This window comes from Corylus avellana, chromosome 7 (assembly GCF_965113065.1).
Source record: "Corylus avellana chromosome 7, dhCorAvel1.hap1.2, whole genome shotgun sequence".
Taxonomy (NCBI): Eukaryota; Viridiplantae; Streptophyta; class Magnoliopsida; order Fagales; family Betulaceae; genus Corylus; species Corylus avellana.
The window spans coordinates 11337160-11358156 of record NC_142496.1 but is presented as its reverse complement, the minus strand read 5'-3'; the positions used below and the strand labels follow the sequence as shown (position 1 = coordinate 11358156).

At 36.2% G+C, this 20997-nt stretch overlaps 1 protein-coding gene across 1 annotated transcript; it reads right to left on the bottom strand.

Moving 5' to 3' along the window:
* Positions 1-225: 225 nt before the first annotated feature.
* Positions 226-11972, bottom strand: LOC132185775 (putative acyl-activating enzyme 17, peroxisomal). The gene is made up of 14 exons (XM_059599560.2): positions 11636-11972; positions 11111-11240; positions 10663-10931; positions 9364-9568; positions 8979-9019; positions 8756-8881; positions 7616-7689; positions 3934-4154; positions 2823-2917; positions 2436-2652; positions 2034-2159; positions 1856-1954; positions 625-837; positions 226-530 (listed from the first exon to the last, which is right to left on the bottom strand). The coding sequence occupies exons 1-14, from the start codon at positions 11887-11889 to the stop codon at positions 420-422; spliced, it is 2181 nt and encodes a 726-aa protein (XP_059455543.2). The 5' UTR covers positions 11890-11972; the 3' UTR covers positions 226-419.
* Between the last annotated feature and the right edge of the window lie 9025 nt (positions 11973-20997).

The following is a 20997-nucleotide window of genomic DNA, read 5'->3' as shown; positions in this document are numbered from 1 at the left end:
CCTCCCATGTAATCCCTTTCTTAATTGATTAAAGAAAAAAAAAAGTCACATTGTGATAATCAGGCATCAAAACGAGCTTCCACAATGTCAAATTACCAAATAAATTTCAATCAATCGCACTCACTCAGGGAAAATAAACATCTACTTATCTATCATGCCAGCAAATTCCTCAAAACATTTATTCTGTAGCAAAGTGGCCTGCTCCCCGTACAAGGAAACAAAATATATGAAACTTCGTTTAGATTTCCACTTTTGGACATTATATAGGAATCTTTTCAGCCGGAATATCATTCAGAGTAGTTCTGTTGACCTTGAACCACCAAAAATGAAGAACATAAAGTGCAGTATTTAAGCTCTCACTTAGTATCACTTATTCACTATAATCTATTTTATTACAATCTGTGGGATAAAAAGAGTTCTCATAACCTAGGATTTTGGTCAAGTTGGGCTAACTTCTGCCGCAATACCCTTCTCATGACTTTATTTGTTGCTGTCCGTGGAAGAGACACGAGAGGGACAACCCGAGAAACCTGCGCAATTGAGCATACGAGTTAGCATGTCTGTGCAAAAGGTGGCCTAGGGTTTAACGGAAAGGGTAACTGCGTGTCGAGCAAACATCAATACCCGGAATAAAGGATTAAGTTTTTTCTGCACAGCTGAATTGAAAGATATCTTCAATTGATTTAAGTCGGCCTTCATGTTATCTGAATCCTTGAATACAACAGCAACTACCAACTGCTCAGGTCCTCCTTCAGGAGGTGGCACCCCAATAGCAGCTGTCTCAAGGACACTGTTGTTGACTCCATTACAGATGCGTTCAATTTCAACAGAACTCACCTGCCCAAACAGGAGAGAATCGGTTAGAGCATGCATTAATGAAGATGCAAGTCTGAAATGCATCCAACTAGTGTCTTTCTCCATGTATATGGCAAGAGTTCCAAAAAACATGAAGTACAGTAACAAAATTTCCAATACATAGTCACTAACAAAGATGTAAATATAGGTAAAGCATCATAGTTTCTAGATAAAAAAATCTTTAATTTTTATTTTTTTGTTTTTTGAAGTATGATGTGATTGCTCCTCACTTACTAGCATACGATGGGCAGCAATGATATTAGCCATAGGAAAAACAAAAAAAAAAAACCCTTACAATCATGCGGATGGGGAAGCACCATACTTTTTTGAGAAAAACTAATTTCACTATAAAAGCAAGCCACTAGCAAGAAAAATAGTTATTTCGATTAAACAGAACCCAGAGGAAAAAAAAAAAAAGGAAAAGAAGCAACAGTATTTAAAAAAGAAAAGAAAAAAAACAGGCTCAGCCAAACACCACATAGATTAGACAATCAAATCATTTGAACACCATAATAAGATTGAATTTTCTTTTCAAAACAATGAACACGCTTAAAGCAAGTCTTCATATTAGATTATCCAAAACCATAATACTTGGATCATATGGAAGTGAGTCCTTGTAGTTCTGAACAAGCAACATGTGCCAAAAATATAGCACTGCCGACAAACATAACGTAAAGGTCCAGCTACACTCACTCCCTTCATATATTATATTAAGATTAACATGAATGACAGATCCACCTGAGACAAGGTATCACATATGACGTACCGGTATATCAGACTTTTCTCAACACTCAGAGAAAACGTAGAAAAATCTTGAGAACAAAACCGTGAAGAAAGCAGTGAACTTTTAGAAGTTTCTCTAACATAGGCATAGTGCAGTTGTCCTGCACACTTCCTGAGTTAATCAATGTATATTTGTTTTCCCAAATAGTGACGAATTAGATTTGACAATGGAGTTGCAAAGGTAAGTAGATCATATTCCACTAGGCACAATGCATACCTTGATACCTCCAAGATTCATTGTATCATCTGCACGACCATGTGCGTGATAATATCCTCTAGAAGTACGCTCAAAAACATCCCCATGCCTCCGCAGAACCTGCGTTAGGAAACTGAACAGCAAAATTCGAAAGGCCCAGAAACCAAACTATTATAAAGATCGATAAGAATTCACTTACCCTTCCTTCCCAAAAGGGCATTCCCTTAAAGTAGACATCAAAGTGGTCAGCATTCAGTAGTGTACTAGAAGCCCCAAACATGAGGGGATAAAGTGCCAATTCACCAATACCTGGTACATTCTGTGGCTGTAACAGAAGAAGATGAAAAGATCATTATAAGTACCTTGCATAAAATATGTTATAAAAGAGGGTCAAATTACCATAAAAGAAAGTCATGTTAATTTTGAAATGAATGATTGGCAAATTTCAATGAGAAGCCACTTCAGTAGTTGAAAGTCAATGCAAAGGCAATTTGCAAAGTAACATTAGCTTGCATATGCATAATTTATTAAAGAAATTCATCAAGACAACTATAGCCAGATAACCTTTCTTTCCCTAAAAATAAGGTTATTTGGTTCTTACAATGGGGTAACCAGCGTTATCAAGAATAAACAATTGGCAACCCATGGCTGGTGTGCTAAAAGCAGCCAATGATTGAGACTGCAACAATGAGCCAGTAATAAAACCACCGCCAATCTCTGTGCCACCACAATATTCGATGATAGGCTTGTAGTGAGCTCTCCCCATCAGCCATAGGTATTCATCAACATTTGATGCCTCACCAGTGGATCCAAAGCAACTGACAAATTTCAGAAAAACAAATACCGCTTGAAACAGCCAAAATTGGTGAAAAATCCATAATTGACATACATCCTGCTTTCAATCAGATGAAAGACCCAACTGGACACACACACACACACACATGTTACTTTAACAGGATAAAAGGTAATAAGTGTGGCATGCACCTACCGGACGGCGGACCAATCATACCCAGCTGTAAAATTTCTACTTTTCCATGCACGGACAATACTTGGGATCACACCAAGCATAGTAACTTTAGCATCCTGGATATAATGAGAGTATTCCATTGAAGAAAACATTTGAAAAAAAATAAAATCCTGAATATTCTGGAAATAAAACATGTCATAAAAATGTTAGGAATCTCCAAACATGGTGCAATAAATGCTACTTCAACATCCTAATTGTAACTCAAATTTCCTTTCAAAATCCGCATGCAATTAGTTTTTGTTTCTTGGGTAAGTTAAAAGAAGCAGCTTTAATGTACGAAAGTAAGGAAAATTGAAGGTATATACAATATACATGGTCAAGATTAAGGAGCGGTAAAAGTTGTCTCTCTTACACCCATTTAATAGCTTGGTGCAGCATTCGCATTGTGCTAACTGTGCCCTGGATCAAGTCCCATCCATGCACATCATGCTTGCCATTTATGTTAATGCTTTCTCATTTATGGAAATAAAATTGAAGCAATAAGTACTCACTTGGGACAAAAGGAAAGGTAAGTACTAGAAGATTAATAATAAAGCTCAACTGATTCATTCAATGGAGCTTTATTTGTTTGATCTAGTATGGAGGGCATTAATTACATACAGAATTTTTCTTCTATCTATTAGTTAATGTATTTATATATTTCAAAGTTATGATCAGAGGCATTCTTGTGATGTTAGCTGCACATTTCTAGACAATTGTTTTATTACAAGTTGAATGACGTATTATAACAGTTGACATATATAGATTACATTTGGTATGCGGAGTGGCTATTCCATAGAAAAAATGAATAGCTTTTATTATTAGTATTGGAAGAAGGTTGAATAGAATAGCCTTGGAATAGGTCGTTCCCTCATAGGCCATGAGAATGACTATTCCAAGGCTATTCTATTCCACTTTCTTCCATTCCTAATAAAAGTTATTCTTTTTTTCCAATGGAATAGTCATTCCGTGTACCAAACATAACCATAATGTTTTTGGTGACACAGTCAGAACTAATAGAAGAACGAAATCCACAAAAAAGAAAAAAGGACATGAAATAGCCTATTAACTACAAAGAATTCAGAATGTTCACCTGAACAAACCTGGCAAATCCAGAACCAAGGGGAGATCCATTATACAAAGCAACTGAAGCCCCATTTAACAATGAAGCATATACTAGCCAAGGACCCATCATCCACCCAAGATTAGTGGGCCAAGCGACAATATCACCTTTATGGATATCCATATGGCACCATGCATCTGCAGCCGCTTTGAAAGGAGTTGCATTGGTCCATGGAATTGCCTTGGGCTCACCTACACCAGGAAAGAAGTTCAGTTAAGCATTTCAGCCAACATTATCTGACTTGTTGCCAGTTCTGAAGCAGAGAAAATGTAGTATGGGTTGGGGGGGCACCTCCCTTTTGAATATCCTATTTCGCTCCCCCTTGCCCGAACGAAGAGGGTTGGGGGGGCACCACACTTTTCATCCATTTTAGATTTATTACTAGGCATATAGGATATTCAAACGGGAGGTGCAATTGAAATTTCAATTGTAAAAGATTCATTGTCAATAGTTCTTTGGACTAGAAGCATATTCCCATGCATCTTAATTTTTCCAATTGGAATTATGGATGGCAAGCACAAGTTCTTCAGGCCATAATGCTGTATAGGTATGCTTACATCCATTCCATAACGTAAGTGTAAAGTTTAAAGATAAACTTATCTACTAACTAGATAAAGATAAACTACTCCATAAGCTAGAATCTTCTAACAGAAGGAATGCGAATGAACATGTTCAAACTGAAATGCCCCCTCCCGATTATGGAAATGTGAGACTCCTATAACTAACCTTTTTTGGTAAAATTCCTCATTCTTTACACCAATTCAGTTTATGGGGAGTTTGGATGGGGAGTAATCTTTTTGGATTCCTCAAAATCCTAAAAGATTAACTTGTTTGGTTGCACTTAAGTGGAGGGAATCTAGATACCCAAAGGAATGTGTATTTCCTCCCGAGTGTCTTTTGTAAGAAATGTGGATTCCCTTCAAGTGAGGTGAGAATCCACATTCCCTTGCCCTTAAGAAAGTTTGCTTTCTTTTAATTGACAAAAATGCCCACATTCCTTTTAACACAAAAAAGAATCAATAAAAGGTGGGGTTGTGGAAGAATATCAGAAAAGGGTGGGGTAATTTTTTCATCTTTACCAGATTTGAGATGAGAGATGGCACCAAGATCAGCTTTTGGCATGACCAGTGGTATGGGGAAGTGGCTCTTAAGATAGATTTCCCAGTTTTATTTGGTCTCGCTTGCGCTAAGGACGCCTCTATAGCGGCTAATTTGGAGGTAGTTCCTACCAATGGAATGTGAGCTTTGCTAGAGCAGTGCATGATTGGGAGGTGGATGTCTTTACTTCTTTTTATCGGGTGTTGCATTCAGTTAGAGTGAGAAGAGGACGTGAAGTCCAAAAAAGTTTTGTTCGAGGTCAAATCCTACTTTTGCTCACTTTTCTCTTGTAGGGAGCCGCTTACCCTAGAAGAGTGTTTGGCGAACACAGGCTACTTCGAGGGCGGCAGTCTTTGTATGGTCGGCGGCTCTAGGCAAGATCCTCACCTTGAATAATCTTAGGAAGCATGTGCAAGAGAAACGGGGAATTGGTGGATCACCTTATTCTCCATTGTGACGTGGCTTTCGCCATTTGGAGTGTCTTGTTTAATCATTTTGGGTTATGCCTAGAAGTGTTGTTGATCTACTTAATTGTTTGTGGTCCTTTGGCAAGCTTAGGAGCGCTACGGTGTGGAAAATAGTGCCTACGTGCCTCTTCTAATGTGTATGGAAGGAAATGAATGATAGGTGCTTTGAGGATAGAGAGAGGACATTAGGAGAAATTTTATCTTTGTTCTATGAAACTTTTTATTTATGGACAACACCGTATATGTCTCCTCTGTTGATTTGTTTTAGTGATTTCCTTGTTCGTTTTGCTCCTACTAGTTAGGTGGCTCTGTATACTCCTAGTGTGTGCTTAGGGTCCTTACGCTTTTTACGAGATTGCTTCATTACTTATATAAAAAAAGAAAAAAAAAAAAAAAGAATCAATAAAACCTAATCCATTAAAAAAAAAATGGTAGTTCTTATTACTCTTTGAATATCATGTTGTTTGTAATTAATTATGTTTGCTGGATAATATATGCTTCGAGGATTATTTGGAAAAAGAAATTGATGAAATAATAAAAGAATTAGAGAATATATATATAAAATGCTTTCATGAGCTGTCAATTGTACCTTTTGAAGGGGAAATAAAACCATGGAGCTCAATTACATGTCATTACAATAAAAATAAATAAAATTGTATCACTATTCCTGGTTCCATGTTCCAAACTTTAGGTCATACACTTGCATTGTTGATCTTAGAAAAGCAGGATAAAAAAAATCATCATGGCCAATGTCACACTCATTGTCAACCCATGAAATTTCAGCATGTTTATTGTAACAGAAACTTACGGATATTTTGGGAGAGAAAATAATTTCTATAGGATGCCTATGAGTAAACCAACACGGGAATCGCAAATTCCTAAGAATCCTACCAGATTCCTAGTCATTCCCAAACATGGGTTTAGTCACATTCCTTGGAATCTAGATTCCCAGACATCACATTCTTAAAAATGTGGATGCCGGGGGGAATGTTAGATTCCGCGAACCAAATGCCACGTTAGAGTTTTCCCTTCCAGTTCATAATCGTCTTGATTAACTTTAAAAGAAAAGCTACAAAACCTTCAATCTAGACCATTGAGGTCAGTTTTAAAGTCGGTAAAATCACCTTATAGCTTTAATAATGTAACAAACTCATTAACACCCAATTTTACCAATAAATAGTTTAAACTTGTGATTACTCAGTACACATTTTCTCATTCCTATACCACTCTTTGGTTACTGCAACCTTAAAAGTGTTCCAATACCATTTACAGATAGGACTATCCCTTCGTTCTCTTTCTCTGTTTGCTTTCCCCTTTTTTATGTTTTTTATTTTTTACTTCCCCCTTGGAACAAATAGGACTCTCAGCTGGCCTTGGCTTCATTGAGAACCTTCAGTAGGGAAAAAGGCAAGAATGAATTGTGCTAAGAATATCAAATACAACAAGTCAAAGGCAGGCAGCAAAACGAAGGAGCTATAATTTGCCAAGCCCCACTTGACAAGAAACAGACTTACACCAGCAAACTACCATCTCCATCAGATTAGAAACAACTGGTGGAAATCTCCACAACTTCAAATGCATTTGCAACAACTTCGAAAGACTTTCATATTAAAAATGACTATTATCAAACTCCCTTCCCATACTTTCTCTACCAAATCTTTTATCCTTGCTATCCATTCCATCTGGATGTATGCCTAACCTAAAAAATAATTAATCAAGATCACTTACAATCAAAATTCCTGAATAACTCAGAGATAATACTACTATATATCTATGATACTCTACTAATCGAAAAATAGCGTCAGGTGCTTGCTAGGAGGTGAGTGACATCCAGCATCTAAAAATGCCTCAGTTCTGAGCCACCAAGAAAATTTCGATAGTGTCAATGTTAATATGATTTTCAAGTTATGGTACCAATTTTGACTTTATTTTTAGCAGGATGAAGATTGGCACTCAAATTAAATTTGAAACCTTAGAATTTTCAAAAGTAAACAATTGGTCCTTCCACAAAGTCCATTTTGCAATGTCAAAAATGAAATGAAAAGATAAAGAAAGCTTTGTGAGGATTAGCTTGAATTTTAAGTTACCTGTAGTTCCAGATGAGAAAAGGATGTTTGTAAATGCATCTACTGATTGTTCTACCGCAGCAAATTCATGTTCCCTGAATATTTTGATGTGAAACATGGGAAAATAATTAATATAAAAAAAATTTCATGTTCCCTGCATATTTCCAGTACATTAATATCAAAAAATTAAACTGATTGATTAAACAATTAATGGGGAGCAGAAAAAGAAATTACAGCCACCAACTCTTCTACATATTAAATAAACTTATAATATCTTATAATTATATGCCCAGAGTTTGTGTTAATACTGAGTCATGTAGTTTCAAGAAAGCTATTGGAAAGTGCAACTGTTCAAGTTTGCTTTTAGTATCTCAATGTACAGGATGAGTTCTCCATTGTTTGCCTTCTGTAGTAAGAAGGAAGTGACAAGAATCCATAATTCAAAATTTTCATGTCTATAGAAAGCTCAGCATCACTTCAATAACCATCACTTGTCATCCTATGTGAGAATATTATATTGAACATGCTAGCTTGGACCATTGGATTCAGCACAGCAATATTCCACAAATGAAAAGCATTTTTGTTTCATTCAATCTCTAGATTTTAGGCCCAGCCAAAAGGGGAAAAAAAAATGCACAAAACCCAAATTCATGAAAGTGTTCTGTGTTGTCCTTCAAGTGTTCAAATATTATGCCATTGTTTCTTGAACAATGCATACATATAAAATTTTCTTGATCCAAATATTAAGGTAAGGAATTACACAATACTTCAAGACAAAAGAACTTATGCATAAATACAAGCTATTATACTTGAAAAAAGTTAGGGGATGAAAGTTAGGGGATCATGGATATTGTTAAATCACAACTGATCCCAAAAGTTCAAACTCATAAGAAATAGTGAATTTCTTAATTTAATTAATATCATAACATTCCCCTCACGTAGACTCAAATTCGCCTTCAATAAGTGAGGCTTAATATGTTGAATATTAAATTGAAATAGGAAGTAAACTATAGAGTCTATTGTCGAACTCAGGCCCACAACTCTAATGCTATGTTGAATCAATAGTTATTCCAAAAATTGAAGCTGATAGGAATTAGTAAATTTAATCATTTAATTGATTTCATAACAAATATATAATTATAGGTTAAAAAGATAACATACTTGAAATCTTTTACTCTTTCTAGAAAATCATGCCAAGAAATGTCACTATCCCGCAAGTTCATGCTAAAGCTAGAACCTCTTGTGGGGATAACAATTGCCATAGGTGACTGAGCCTCCACAATTCTACTGCATGACTGAAATACAATGTTAGGTAGATTGTCATAGGAAGCAAATAGAAAAATCTGGTAGTTCACCCATAGATTAAGGATAAAAAAAACTTCACCTGTACAATGGTAGACTTTTGTCACCACGACTAATCAAATCCTGACAAAATGAAAAATAGTTTGAAGAAAGAAGATGACTAAGCAATTAAAATGCATTTAATGAGGGCAGGATACAATAACTTAAATTCTGTTGTCATAAAACTAATTTTGACAAGTTGAACTTAGAGCAAGCTTGAAGAAGCAATAAATCTTACAGATTAATTTTTACAAGAGGTTCATTCTTTATCATGTAGGGATTGATGAATGGAATAACCCTAAACATATCATCTTACTGAAATCTGCCATATCTTTATGCAAAACTGATAAAGAGCGTCTTGAGTTGCAAAAAGTTTTTTTAAAATGTTTAATGTCCCTCACAAAAGGAAAAGAAAAAAGGATAATAACCTGAGTAAATATGGCTTTTGCTTCTGATATTTTCAGTCTTGTTGATATTTCAATTGGAGCAAAACTATCAGCTATGGACACAACTACGTAGCCTGCTAGAACAATAGCCAGGTAGATAACCACAGAATTGACATTCATCGGCATATCAATTGCAACTGCAGACCCTTTGTCCAAGCCCAGTGTTTTGATTGCATGGGCAACTAACCTAGAAATTATAGAGCCAACAGAACACTTGACTTACAAATATTCAAGGATAGAAAGGCCGAAGGTAAATAACATTATATATATATATATATATATATATATATATATATATATATATATATATATATAACTTGACAAACAATTATTCACTCATTAACTAGAGGAACACATATATACACATCTTTACAAACTTCATAACTATGAGATGAAAATAAGCTTTCAATATCACCTACTTAAAGCATACTTAAAGCTATCATGCCACAAGAAGATCGAGTTGTGTGTTTGGTGATGTTGAAATATCATCCAATTTCCCACAAAAGCAACATGGTATTATTTGATAGAACACCTACTGATGAAATTAAATTAACCTACACATACTTTTCAACACTAAAGTTTTTAACAGAACCCCGATAGCATCATGAGTATTATTATCAAGCAGGGCTTCTAGGAACTTAAATTTTTGAAATTTCCCCATGAAGATTAAAACATAAACCGTGATTGAACATTGCATAAGAGGACTTGAATGAATAAATCAGAACATATAAGCCATACGTGATCCGTACTGCAACACTTAGAGAAGATAACTTCCGACTCCGATGGTGTTAACACCAAACTTTTCAATATTCTTTTGTTAAAAACCTCCAAGCAAATTTCATCACAAAACCAAGTTTGACAATAATATACTGGTATTATGACAACTTCACATCTAACTAACTACAAAAGGAACCAAATAAAAGTAACATAAAAAATATGTTGTAGAAAATTACATGTGACACCTTAGAAATAAAACACCAAAACCACCTGCATACACAAATTGCATGCCACCAGTCTGCAAGCAGAGGCTATTACGATGAAATCCAACGATGACATACAATATATAGTAAGTTTATCTAAACAAATTTGAAATCATATTTTTATGCACTGCAAAATAATATCAAGAAGCTATTTGGATCACATATTCATAAATTTATGTCTATATCCGCGATTATGTGATGTTACATGTTCCAGAGAATCTAATTAGCATTGTACAACTAATTATAACATATTACAAGTGACTTCAACAAGACAAATTGAATTGGATGAAAAGCAACATACCAAACCTCTGCACGAAATTCCCGGAGTGTCATCCTTTGTACAGGAAGATCATCGTTCCCTTCATCACGCCATATTACCACTACATCATCCAAACTTCTCTTGCAATTTAAACTCAAGCAATTCTTAGCCGGATTCACAAATGCTCCAGGAAGCCACTGACCACCTGGGTATGACGAATGGCTTTCCTCAAATGTACTCTCACGTAAGATACATTGGGGAGGCACAGAAAAAGATACGCCCAATTCATCCAATACAGTTTTCCAATAAACCTAGCAAACAAAGGACAGGAAGCCAGAGATATGAAAAAGCTCACCATCCAAATTCATGCAAAATTCAAAATTAATATAGAAAGACAACCTTACTGGGTTTTGCTTTTAATGAAATTTCGATTACTTATTTTAAAAAAAAAAAAGAAAAAAAAATAACATTGATGTGATATTAGTACTACCTCAGGGTTTGAGATTGAAAATTCCTGGAAGTCAGAGAAGCTTGATATTGGATCTTTGTATTTTGGACCCAAAAACTCTTTTCCCCTCCTCTCTAATAGCTGGCCAACATTTGTTGAGATTGCATTTTCCCTAGTTCCATAACATTTGTTTTTCACTAGGAATATCAGTAGCAATTGTACTTCTTACACACACACACACGCATGTACAACTACATTTTAAACACATTAGATACGAAGATGTGCATATTCATACATAAACACATATTGCAGGAGCATATTGCTTGGATGATAAATTTTATCTTCAAGATATGTGAATTATACAATTTAATTGGTTGCCAATCCATGAAATTTATTCATAAACATAACTTACTGTCCTAAATTCCCTAAATCATCACTACATACGATATGAGCATCAGCATGCAAAAAAAGCAAAGGTATATAAACATTTCAAAAAGAACAGTTCAATTTTCGTTGGAAACAAATAGAGCTTAAAGAATAGTGAGTAAGGCTATTATGGGAGCATACGGGTCGGGTATCCAAGCGGGCGGGTCGGGGCCGTAGTCCCTGTAGCAACCGTAGTACATCATCTGGTGAAAGGAGAAGGGTAGGTCCGGGCTGAGCACGCGCTTGGAGATATTCCGCCACTTGTCAGGAGTGGCAGGTCCGTAAATTCGGATGATCTCTGTGAGCCTTTCATGGAGTCCCTCTGCGAGCTCCGGTGAAATCCCCAGCGCTTCGATGTCCGACCTCGTGATGCAGTCTAGGGCCTTGAAAGCCATTGCTCTCTCTCTCTCTCTCTCTCTGTGCTTTCAGAGGATGTGTGAGAGTTTAAATTGTAGCGTGAGGGTGGAGCTTAGCTGGGCACCCATCATTGTCTTACGTCTTTTAATGGATTACTTAGATGAGTCTATTTTTGCTAACACGATTGATAATAATTAAAATAGTAAATATGAGAGAAGATTTATAAGGTTTATAGCTGTCGGAATAGATCTCGAACAACTCGTCTACTTTCTTGGATAGATAATTTTAAAACAGAGTTTTTTACTTGCAATTTAAACAGTAAAATTGCTGTGAATTTGGATCCAATTAGAGCATCAAAAAGAAACAACAAATTAAGGAATGGATCACAAAGCTGTTCCAACTCTTGCATATTCATAGAAAGTATTATTTCTAAATCAAAAGGTGTCGGTGCTCTTGACAAAAAAAGAACCTTCTTGATTATCTCCATGGACCAAAATTAAGGGAGAGGGAATGTTTATAACCTTCTCACTTATTAGTTTTTATCAGTTTAAAGAAAAGGTTGTTCAAATAAAGTATATTATTCGATTATGATTGCAAGACCATTATTAATTGATCATTATTATTATTTTTTTAAAACAATTCAATCTCATCCATTGATAAACGAACATAAAGCTCAAATAATACAGAGCAAAGTTCTAAAGCAACCATAACTGAAATTACGAGATTATAAGCGTCAAAGATAACATATTATATTCTAAACTCAAACAAAATTCGCTAATCTATGGTTAATTTTCAAATTAAACAGCAGATCTGAGCCAAACAGGCTCAAACCAATGCATAGGTAGTTCTTATTTCTTAGCATTGAGGGTAGAGAACCCCAAGCCAAAACTCATCTTCCTCAACCCGAAAGCCAGGATAACATTCATATCCACAACCCAAAGGTCTGAATCAAATCAACTATCCCGAAGGGCATCAAGCGGGCAGATCGAAAGAGAGGACCGAGCATTATTACAAGCAAAAACAAAACTGATACAGTGAAATAAAACAAGACAGAAAGAACAATAAAAGGACAGCCAAACAAAATTACAAGGAAATAACCAACAGAAAAAAGCACACTAAGAGGATGACAGTAGATGGAAAAGAAGAGTCGATCGCGCGCTCTCCGGAAACCGAAAACGGAAGGGGGCATTGGAAGCTCATTGCGGTGGGGGCGTGAGAAATAGGCCCAGTAGAGGACTGTGGGTGGCGGAGCAGGCGCAAAGGAAATTAGCGTTGCACTTAAACGGAGGGGGATGTTTGAGTGAAACCCCATGAGCATCACCCACAAAGAGTACCTAAACAAGCAGAAACAACAAAAGCAAAATCAGAAAGAAACAAACACAAACTCTAGCAAAAAACAAGAAAATAAAACAAAGAAACAAGAAACCCAAAACAGAAACCACGCCAGGGAGGAAGGTTGCCAGGGGAAATGGCCAGAATGCGAAGAACCTGGACGGAGCTGAAGAGGACAGGCAGAGGGGCAAGCGACGATGTGAGTTTGGCAAGGATAGTAGATCGGGCAAAGAATGGCCGATCCAAAAGCCTAGAGCTAAAAAAGGGGACCAAAGGAGGGGGAAGAGGCGAAGAGGAAGGGAAAGGAAAAATCGCCCAAAGAGCTAGGGGAATCAGGTAATTAAATAAGCTAGCTCGCTAAGAGAAAGAGGACAATGGGATGGGAGGGGAGTGGGGAAGCAGAAGAGGGAGAGGGGAGGAGGGCGTTCTCCCCCTCCGACAGCGCTCTCTGCTAGAGATGAAACCCTAGCAAAGAGGGGAGGGGGAAAGGCCAATTGATCATTATTAGATTAGAAGTAGTTGAGAAGCTTAGTAAATAAAGGGACATCAAATTATGAATAAAGAAGTATGTTTTCAGCTAAATTCAATTCTTCATATCATATCATTGCATTGCATCAACTTTGAAGGCATCTTTCATGGTTAATAATCGAGTTAGAAAGACTTTTCAATCCTACTTTATTCTACAATCACTTTCCAAGTGCTAGAATTTTCATTTTGACCAAAAGTGCTTCCATAATGGCAGGACAACAAAGGTACAAGGAAATTTCTACCTTTTGTTTTGGGCCTAGGTAATTTGACATGTAAATTGAAATTGGAAAATAAAGAAAACCCTCCAATACTCTGTAATTGATCATCTCCATTAAGCTAGTCAATTGTTTAAATACTATTTACAATTATTCATGAATCTTTTGAGTAAATTTGATGATTTTGAACCACCAAAAACTGAAGAAAATAAAATGTAGTATACAAAGTTGTCATTTAACATCACCCACTCGAGTTTATTTTACCACAGTTTGTGGGATAAAGAATAACATATGTCTTTCAAATTGAATATTGAGTGAAGTGCATTCATCAAGAATAACATATGTCTCTCAAATCTGAATATTGGGAAGATGAGAAGAAGCCCACATAGAGTGGATAGTTTATAAAGATAGTCATGGGTGTTAATTCTCACATTGCCTAGTTACTAGGTGAAACTGAGTTTTATAATGAATTATAAGGAAGCTCCAAATTGACTAGTCCTTTTGGGGTGATAGCGTAAATGTGGCTAGTGTTTTTCCCTAGGTCGTTGCAAGTAGTATCAGAGCCACCTAGTAACGCCAAGTCATATGGTACTGGAGCACTGCATGATGTGGCCCTGATGAGGACGTCTGGAATTTAAAATGGGGAGTTTGTAATACCCCGGTCCCATATTGGGAAGATGAGAAGAAGCCCACATAGAGTGGGTGGTTTATAAAAATAGTAATGGGTGCTAAGTCCTACATTGCCTAGTTATTAGGTGAAATGAGACTTTATAATGAATTCTATAGAAGCTCAAAATTTACTAGTCCTTTTGGAGTGATAGCGTAGATGTGGCTAGCACTTTTCCCTAGGTCGTTACACTGGGGTTTCTTTGAAAATGACATTCTTTGCTTGGTCGGCAGCCCTAGGAAAGATCCTTACTATGGACAATCTAAGAAAGCGATATGTTATTGTGGTCGATAGGTTCTATATGTGCAAGGGGCATGGGGGCCCCTAGACCATATTTTCCTTAATTGTCCGGTTGCTTGCTCCTTGTAGAATGCATTTTTTAGTTGTTTGGCCTCTTGGGTGATGCCTTGTAGAGTAGCTGATTTGTGTGCTTATTGGTGGACTAGTGGTAAAACTCAGAGTGCTGCTGTATGAAAATGGTGCCTTCTTGCCTCTTGTGGTGTCTTTGGAAGGAAATAAATGACACAAGTTTTGCAGACCATGAGCGGACGTTGGTGGAGCTCGAGTCCTTTTTCTTCTTTACTCTTTATACTTGGACAGCTGTGTTTGTGGCTCCCTGGGTGCTTAGTTTTCATGATTTTCTCCTTATAGCTAGGTGTTTTTCCTCTGTACCTAAGTAGCACTTTTCACATTTTAATAATATTTCAATTACTTATAAAAAGATTCATTAGATTGCTTATCGTGAAGTCTGAATTTACATCTTCATCATTACACTTGTTAGTGATTGTAATAGGGATATAGCCAACGGATTTTTATTATTAGACAGTGTAGTGTCAAGAAATATAGTTTTGTGCTGGCTTGTTGCTTTAGTCCTAAACTCGATCCATATCATTGCCTGCAATCACTATCGATGTGTCTTTCAAGGTTATGATAGGACTATAGATGGATATGTGAGTTGAAAGAAAGACTTTTTAGAGTTTCTTTATTTTGCATTCACCATTGATGAGCTAAAAGTTTCATTATAAGCAAAACGTGCTTCCACAATGTCAGTTCACCAAATAAATGTTAATTAGTCACACTTAAGGGTGGAAATAAGCCATCCATCTATCTATCATGGCAACACACTCTTTAACCATGTATTCTGCAGCAAAGTGGCATGCTCCATGTATGTAGTGACCCAAATAATTAACTAGGCTTAAGACAACTTGGTTAGAGGGTTAATTGGAATTTGGGCCACTAGGGATAGCTCGTGGGGGCATTTTTGAAATTTTTGGACTTTTTGGCCGAACGCTAGCATGGGGGACCACACGAGCGCTCATGTAGGGACTAGTCAAGCGCTCGTTGACTTTTTGTTGACCACTGATTTTTGCCCGAGCGTACGATCTACAACCTAAAAACCACTGGATAAACAGTACACGAACGCTTGGCGCTATAGCACAAAGCGCTCATCCCTTTTTTAGGACTGCTCTTGCAGAGTTCATAGCTTTTTCTACCTTATAAATAACCCCCTCCCACGCCCTTTGCAACCCATTTTGCCTTCTAAGTCCTAGAGAAACCGTGCTTGTTTGATTCTTGAGAGTTTGTGAGATTTTGTGAATGCTCTTGGAGAAGAAGGAGGTCTTCTTAAAGAACTTGCTGTGTTGAGGTAACCACTGCCTTTCCTTGGTGATTTTACTAGGTTGTTATGCTAGCTTATTACTTTACAGTAGCATAGTTGTTAGAGTCTAAAAGTATGGGTCTTAATCTTGTTATAAGCTTTTCCTTTTGATTAGACTTAATCTTGTTGTTCGGAGACGTTGTTTTGGCTAGGAAATGTTAGAAACCCATTTTGTGGCCTAAGGACCAGTTGAGGAGGCTTCAGAGGACATTGGACCAAATGAGGTTCTACCTGAACCTCTCTGGCCGAAAGCTCACCCTAGGGCCGAGCGCTCGCCCAGAGACTTACCAAGGAGCGTTGTCTTGGCCTGACGTTCAATAGTCCATGTTTTCATGTCTTAGGTTCGTTATAGTTTGGACTTAGGACTAATGTTAAGTTTTCCACATATTTGGAGAAGCCGGACTCCTTGGAGGACTTTTTAGAGGATTTTTATGACCAAGGTGAGTACTAACTTACATAATGCTCGCCATTTCTTTTCCCACATTGCACGACTATTTTGTGTACAAAACCTGTATATTTACATCTCTCATGAAATACATTTTTATTACATCATGATCTCTATCTTTCGTGAAAATGTGCTACTTAACAAGATAATGACGATGAGACTTGTAAAAGCATACATGTAAAACACGAACAAGACTAATTGCATTGTATGACATGGTGCACCGATACGTGCGGGATAAGGGCCATGGGCTTACTATACATGTTAACTTTATGGTCAAATGTGTGTGTGATATATGGGTCTTTGATCCAATGGTTATTAGTGACTGGCGCAGTCATGCCTAATGGTTGGTCACTATAGGACGTCCATCAATAGTAGCGTGGGCCACCCGGGCTCGAATTCAGTCTGGATGCTAATGTTATGGACGATAGCGTACAAGATCTGGATCACCAGTATTGTATTACAGGTCCCTCGTGTAACGACCTGATCTCATATATGCGGAAAAACTGTAATTATCAATACAAAAAAAATACTCTTAAAATACTTTTCTTTATACAAAAATACCCAAAGCTATGTCGTACAAGGCATTTATACAAATCTATCCGACAGTCTAAACTCTAGACAAAACTTAACCAACTTGGAATCTCTGTACATCTCAATATGAATCTCTAATCACAACTGCATAATTACCTTGATTTTCCATTCCTGCAAGCACTACAAAAACTGTGGAGTAGTGAGTCAATTGATTTCCGATAATATAAATCATTGTTGAATCATATATAGCAAAATGCTAGACAAGTTATAAAACCACAAAAATCCGTATTATTGGATATCAATATCATACTCAGTAAGTAAGAATACTTACTGTGGATTACATGAATGGATCATCAAAGGTAATTACTTGAAACCCGTTCTGCTGCAGTTGGTCCATACTCATAACAATCCCTTCACTGACTTTCTCAATCTCTCTCTCTCGCCTAAACTCTCTTTCTTCCTCTTCAGCTCTCTGTCTTAAATTCCATCTCACTCTCGGTTTCTCTCCTCTCTTTTATATGAATGATGCATTTAAATAAGGAATGATTAAAAGAGAAAGAAGAAAGATGGAAGTAGGTGAGAGTTTGTCGGCAGAGGGAGAAAAGAAAGAAGAAAGAAAGAAATAATATAAAATGAATAAAATAATATGATAATGAAAGAATGAGTGAGAGTTGGTGAGAGTTGTCGGGGGAGAAAAGAAAGAAGAAAGAATAAAATATATAATAAGAATAAAATAATATAAAATAAGAATATAAAAAGGATTAAGAAAGAAGTTTAGGTGTGAACGCAAAGTTTAGGTTTTAATAAAATATGAATAAGAAAGAAAAAGTGGGAGCATTGTTCGGCAAGTGGGTTGGTGAAGTCAAAAATGGACAAAGAAGAAAAGTGAACTAATTTGGATACAGATTTTCCGAAATCTGACCCATCATAATCTGTCTAATGTCCTTAATTAATCAGTCACCAAAAATTATAATCATACTCCAAATTATACCAATCAATCATCAATTATCATATCTCTTAAATCTCCCAATAAAATAATCAATATAAAATCATCATCATGATATAATAACCTCAAATCAATATTCATAAGATCTAATAAATTCCTCAAGAATAAATATTATTACCTAATATGAATATTAATATAATCATAGCATCAATTTAATATCTCTAAAATAAGACTTTAAAAATCTGGGGTGCTACACCTCGGGACAGCGCTTACCCCGCTGAGAAGGGTAATATCTCGGATAGACCATGCTGTTGAACTATCACTAATTCTCATAATTATAGCATGTACTATATCTATACTGCATTCATGGATAACTGTCATACCTAAAATGTTGCATACTTTACTAAACAGAGTTCATCACTAAATGACATGAGTATTGTGTGTATTATTACTCACTAAGTCTTTGGACTTACCCCTTTTATTTTCCCCTCTCCATTATGTATAAATTGCACGGTTTAACTAGTGTAAAGGAAGATGCCTTCAAACAAAATAATGGTGGTAGCCTAGGACTTGATCCGGGTCATTTTTTAGGACATGGACCCAGTATGGTTGAAGTCCATGTGGGACGATGGAGGAAGCATACGGGCGGAGATGATCGAGATCGTCATTATTGTTGTGAGTTTTAAAGTACTCGCAAGCGCACAAGTCGTTTGCAATATAGTGTGTGCAAGTACGAGGTCGAATCCATAGGGAATTGCGTTGTGAAAATCAATTTCTATTTAGACTAATTATATTTTAATCTAGTTCCGAATTTTGTGATTTTGTCGTGCAAAAAGGTAAACTAAATGAAATTTATTAAAAACAAATTATAAAATCACTAAGGTTTTCAGAATCCACCTTACCAAATCAAAGCATACACTCTCATGTGTTCATTCATACAACCGCCAAACAATTAAACCCTATACATGTTCTATGTTTTTTATTTATTTATTTTTAAATTAATCTATTGAAACGTTCAATGAATCCATCCTAATTACGAAAAACAATGCACATCCAACTTAAATCAAAATCATCCGATGTATCCGTTTGATTAACGAAAAACAATGGATATCTAATTTAAATCAAAAGAGACAATGTATCCGTTGGATGAAACACAATGAATATCCAATGTTTACTCAAACAAATTATTAAAGCAATTAGTTAAAAGGGTTTAATCTTATAACTGAATTGAGATAGAACATATAAAGAAAAGTCAGAATTGTACAAACATGAGAAATGTAAAACTGATCAATGGTGAGGCTTCATCTTCAACCTTAGTTGAAGGATTTAGCCTCTCATGATTACACAAAATGTAATAAGATGTATTGATAACATGTAAACTAAAAACTTATAGAGGGAAATCAAGGTTAGAGCTTAAAAACGACGAAAGTTTGAAGTTCACGACTAAACGGCCCCCCCTTGGTGCACTTACCATAAACCAGATGGTATTTATAATAAAAAATTAGGGTTTCAACGCTGGCAGGTCGGACTAGTGCACTCGATCGCACTCGAGCATATATCAGTTCTTTTGCGGCGCAGCTTTTGGGCGATGTTGGCTTGATGGTGAGCATGAGTGCGCTCGATCGCAGGACGAGTGCCCTCGTCCATGAGGTCTTTTTAAGTTGCACTCGATTGTGTTTCCTTCAAAAATTATCTTTCTTCAATATCTTTACAACTTTCACACTCAGATCGCAATTTTACTTTAACAACCTACAACACATTAAAACACCAAAACTAACACAAACATCAAAAAACAACAAAGCTAAAGGCTTAGCAAATGCGAATTAAAGGGACCAAATATGCAATATTTGGCACTCATCAAATACCTCTAAACTTACATTTTGCTAGTCCCTTAGCAAAATAATGTACAAATTTAATTGTACTTGCAAGCGCACGAGTCGTGTGTAGTAAAGTGTGTGTGCAAGTGCGAGGTCGAATCCACAGGGAGTCGTGTCGTGAAAACTAATTCTTATCTAAACTAATCCTATTTTAACCTAGTTTTGATTTTTGTAATTGTGTCGTGCAAAATCATAAACTAAACTAAACAATTTAAAAATAAGTAATGCCAAATTACTAAGATTTCCATATCCCCCTCATCAAATCAAACAACATGTCTTGCATTTTATGCATACAATATTCAATCCAAATACATTGTTCAAAAGTTGTAAACATGCAAATGAAATCATTCGACGAATCCATCCGTTAAAAGAATCACAACGAATATTTAATTGAGATCAAATCATCCACTGTATCCGTAGATCACAATGGATATTAGTCTCAATCCAATCATTCGATGTACCCCCGAAGACGAAACACAACAAATATTAAATTAAGCATGAGTATATTACCAACATTTAATCAATTAAACTTAATTAAACTGTTGAATTGGCTTTTGAACAACACTATATTACCAACATTTAATCAATTAAACTTAATCAAATTGTTGAATTGGCTTTTGAATAACACTTTCATAAAATAGTCTCATTGTATGTACAAAACGACAAGACATGTATGTTTATCAATGACGAGGCTTCATCTTTAACCTTAGTTGAAGGTTTTAGCCTCTCATGATAACAAAAACAGTAAACAATTGAATTGACATCATGAGAAAAATAAAATTTACAATGGAATTGGAGTTCAAAGCTCAAAAAACCCAGAAAACGCGAAAAACGACCAAGAACGGTGCCCCCGGCGCATCTCCATCCATTTAAAATGAAAAAGAATGATATTTATAAGCTAATTTTAGGGTTTTAGCACTGCCAGGTCAGCCAAGTGCGCTCGATCGC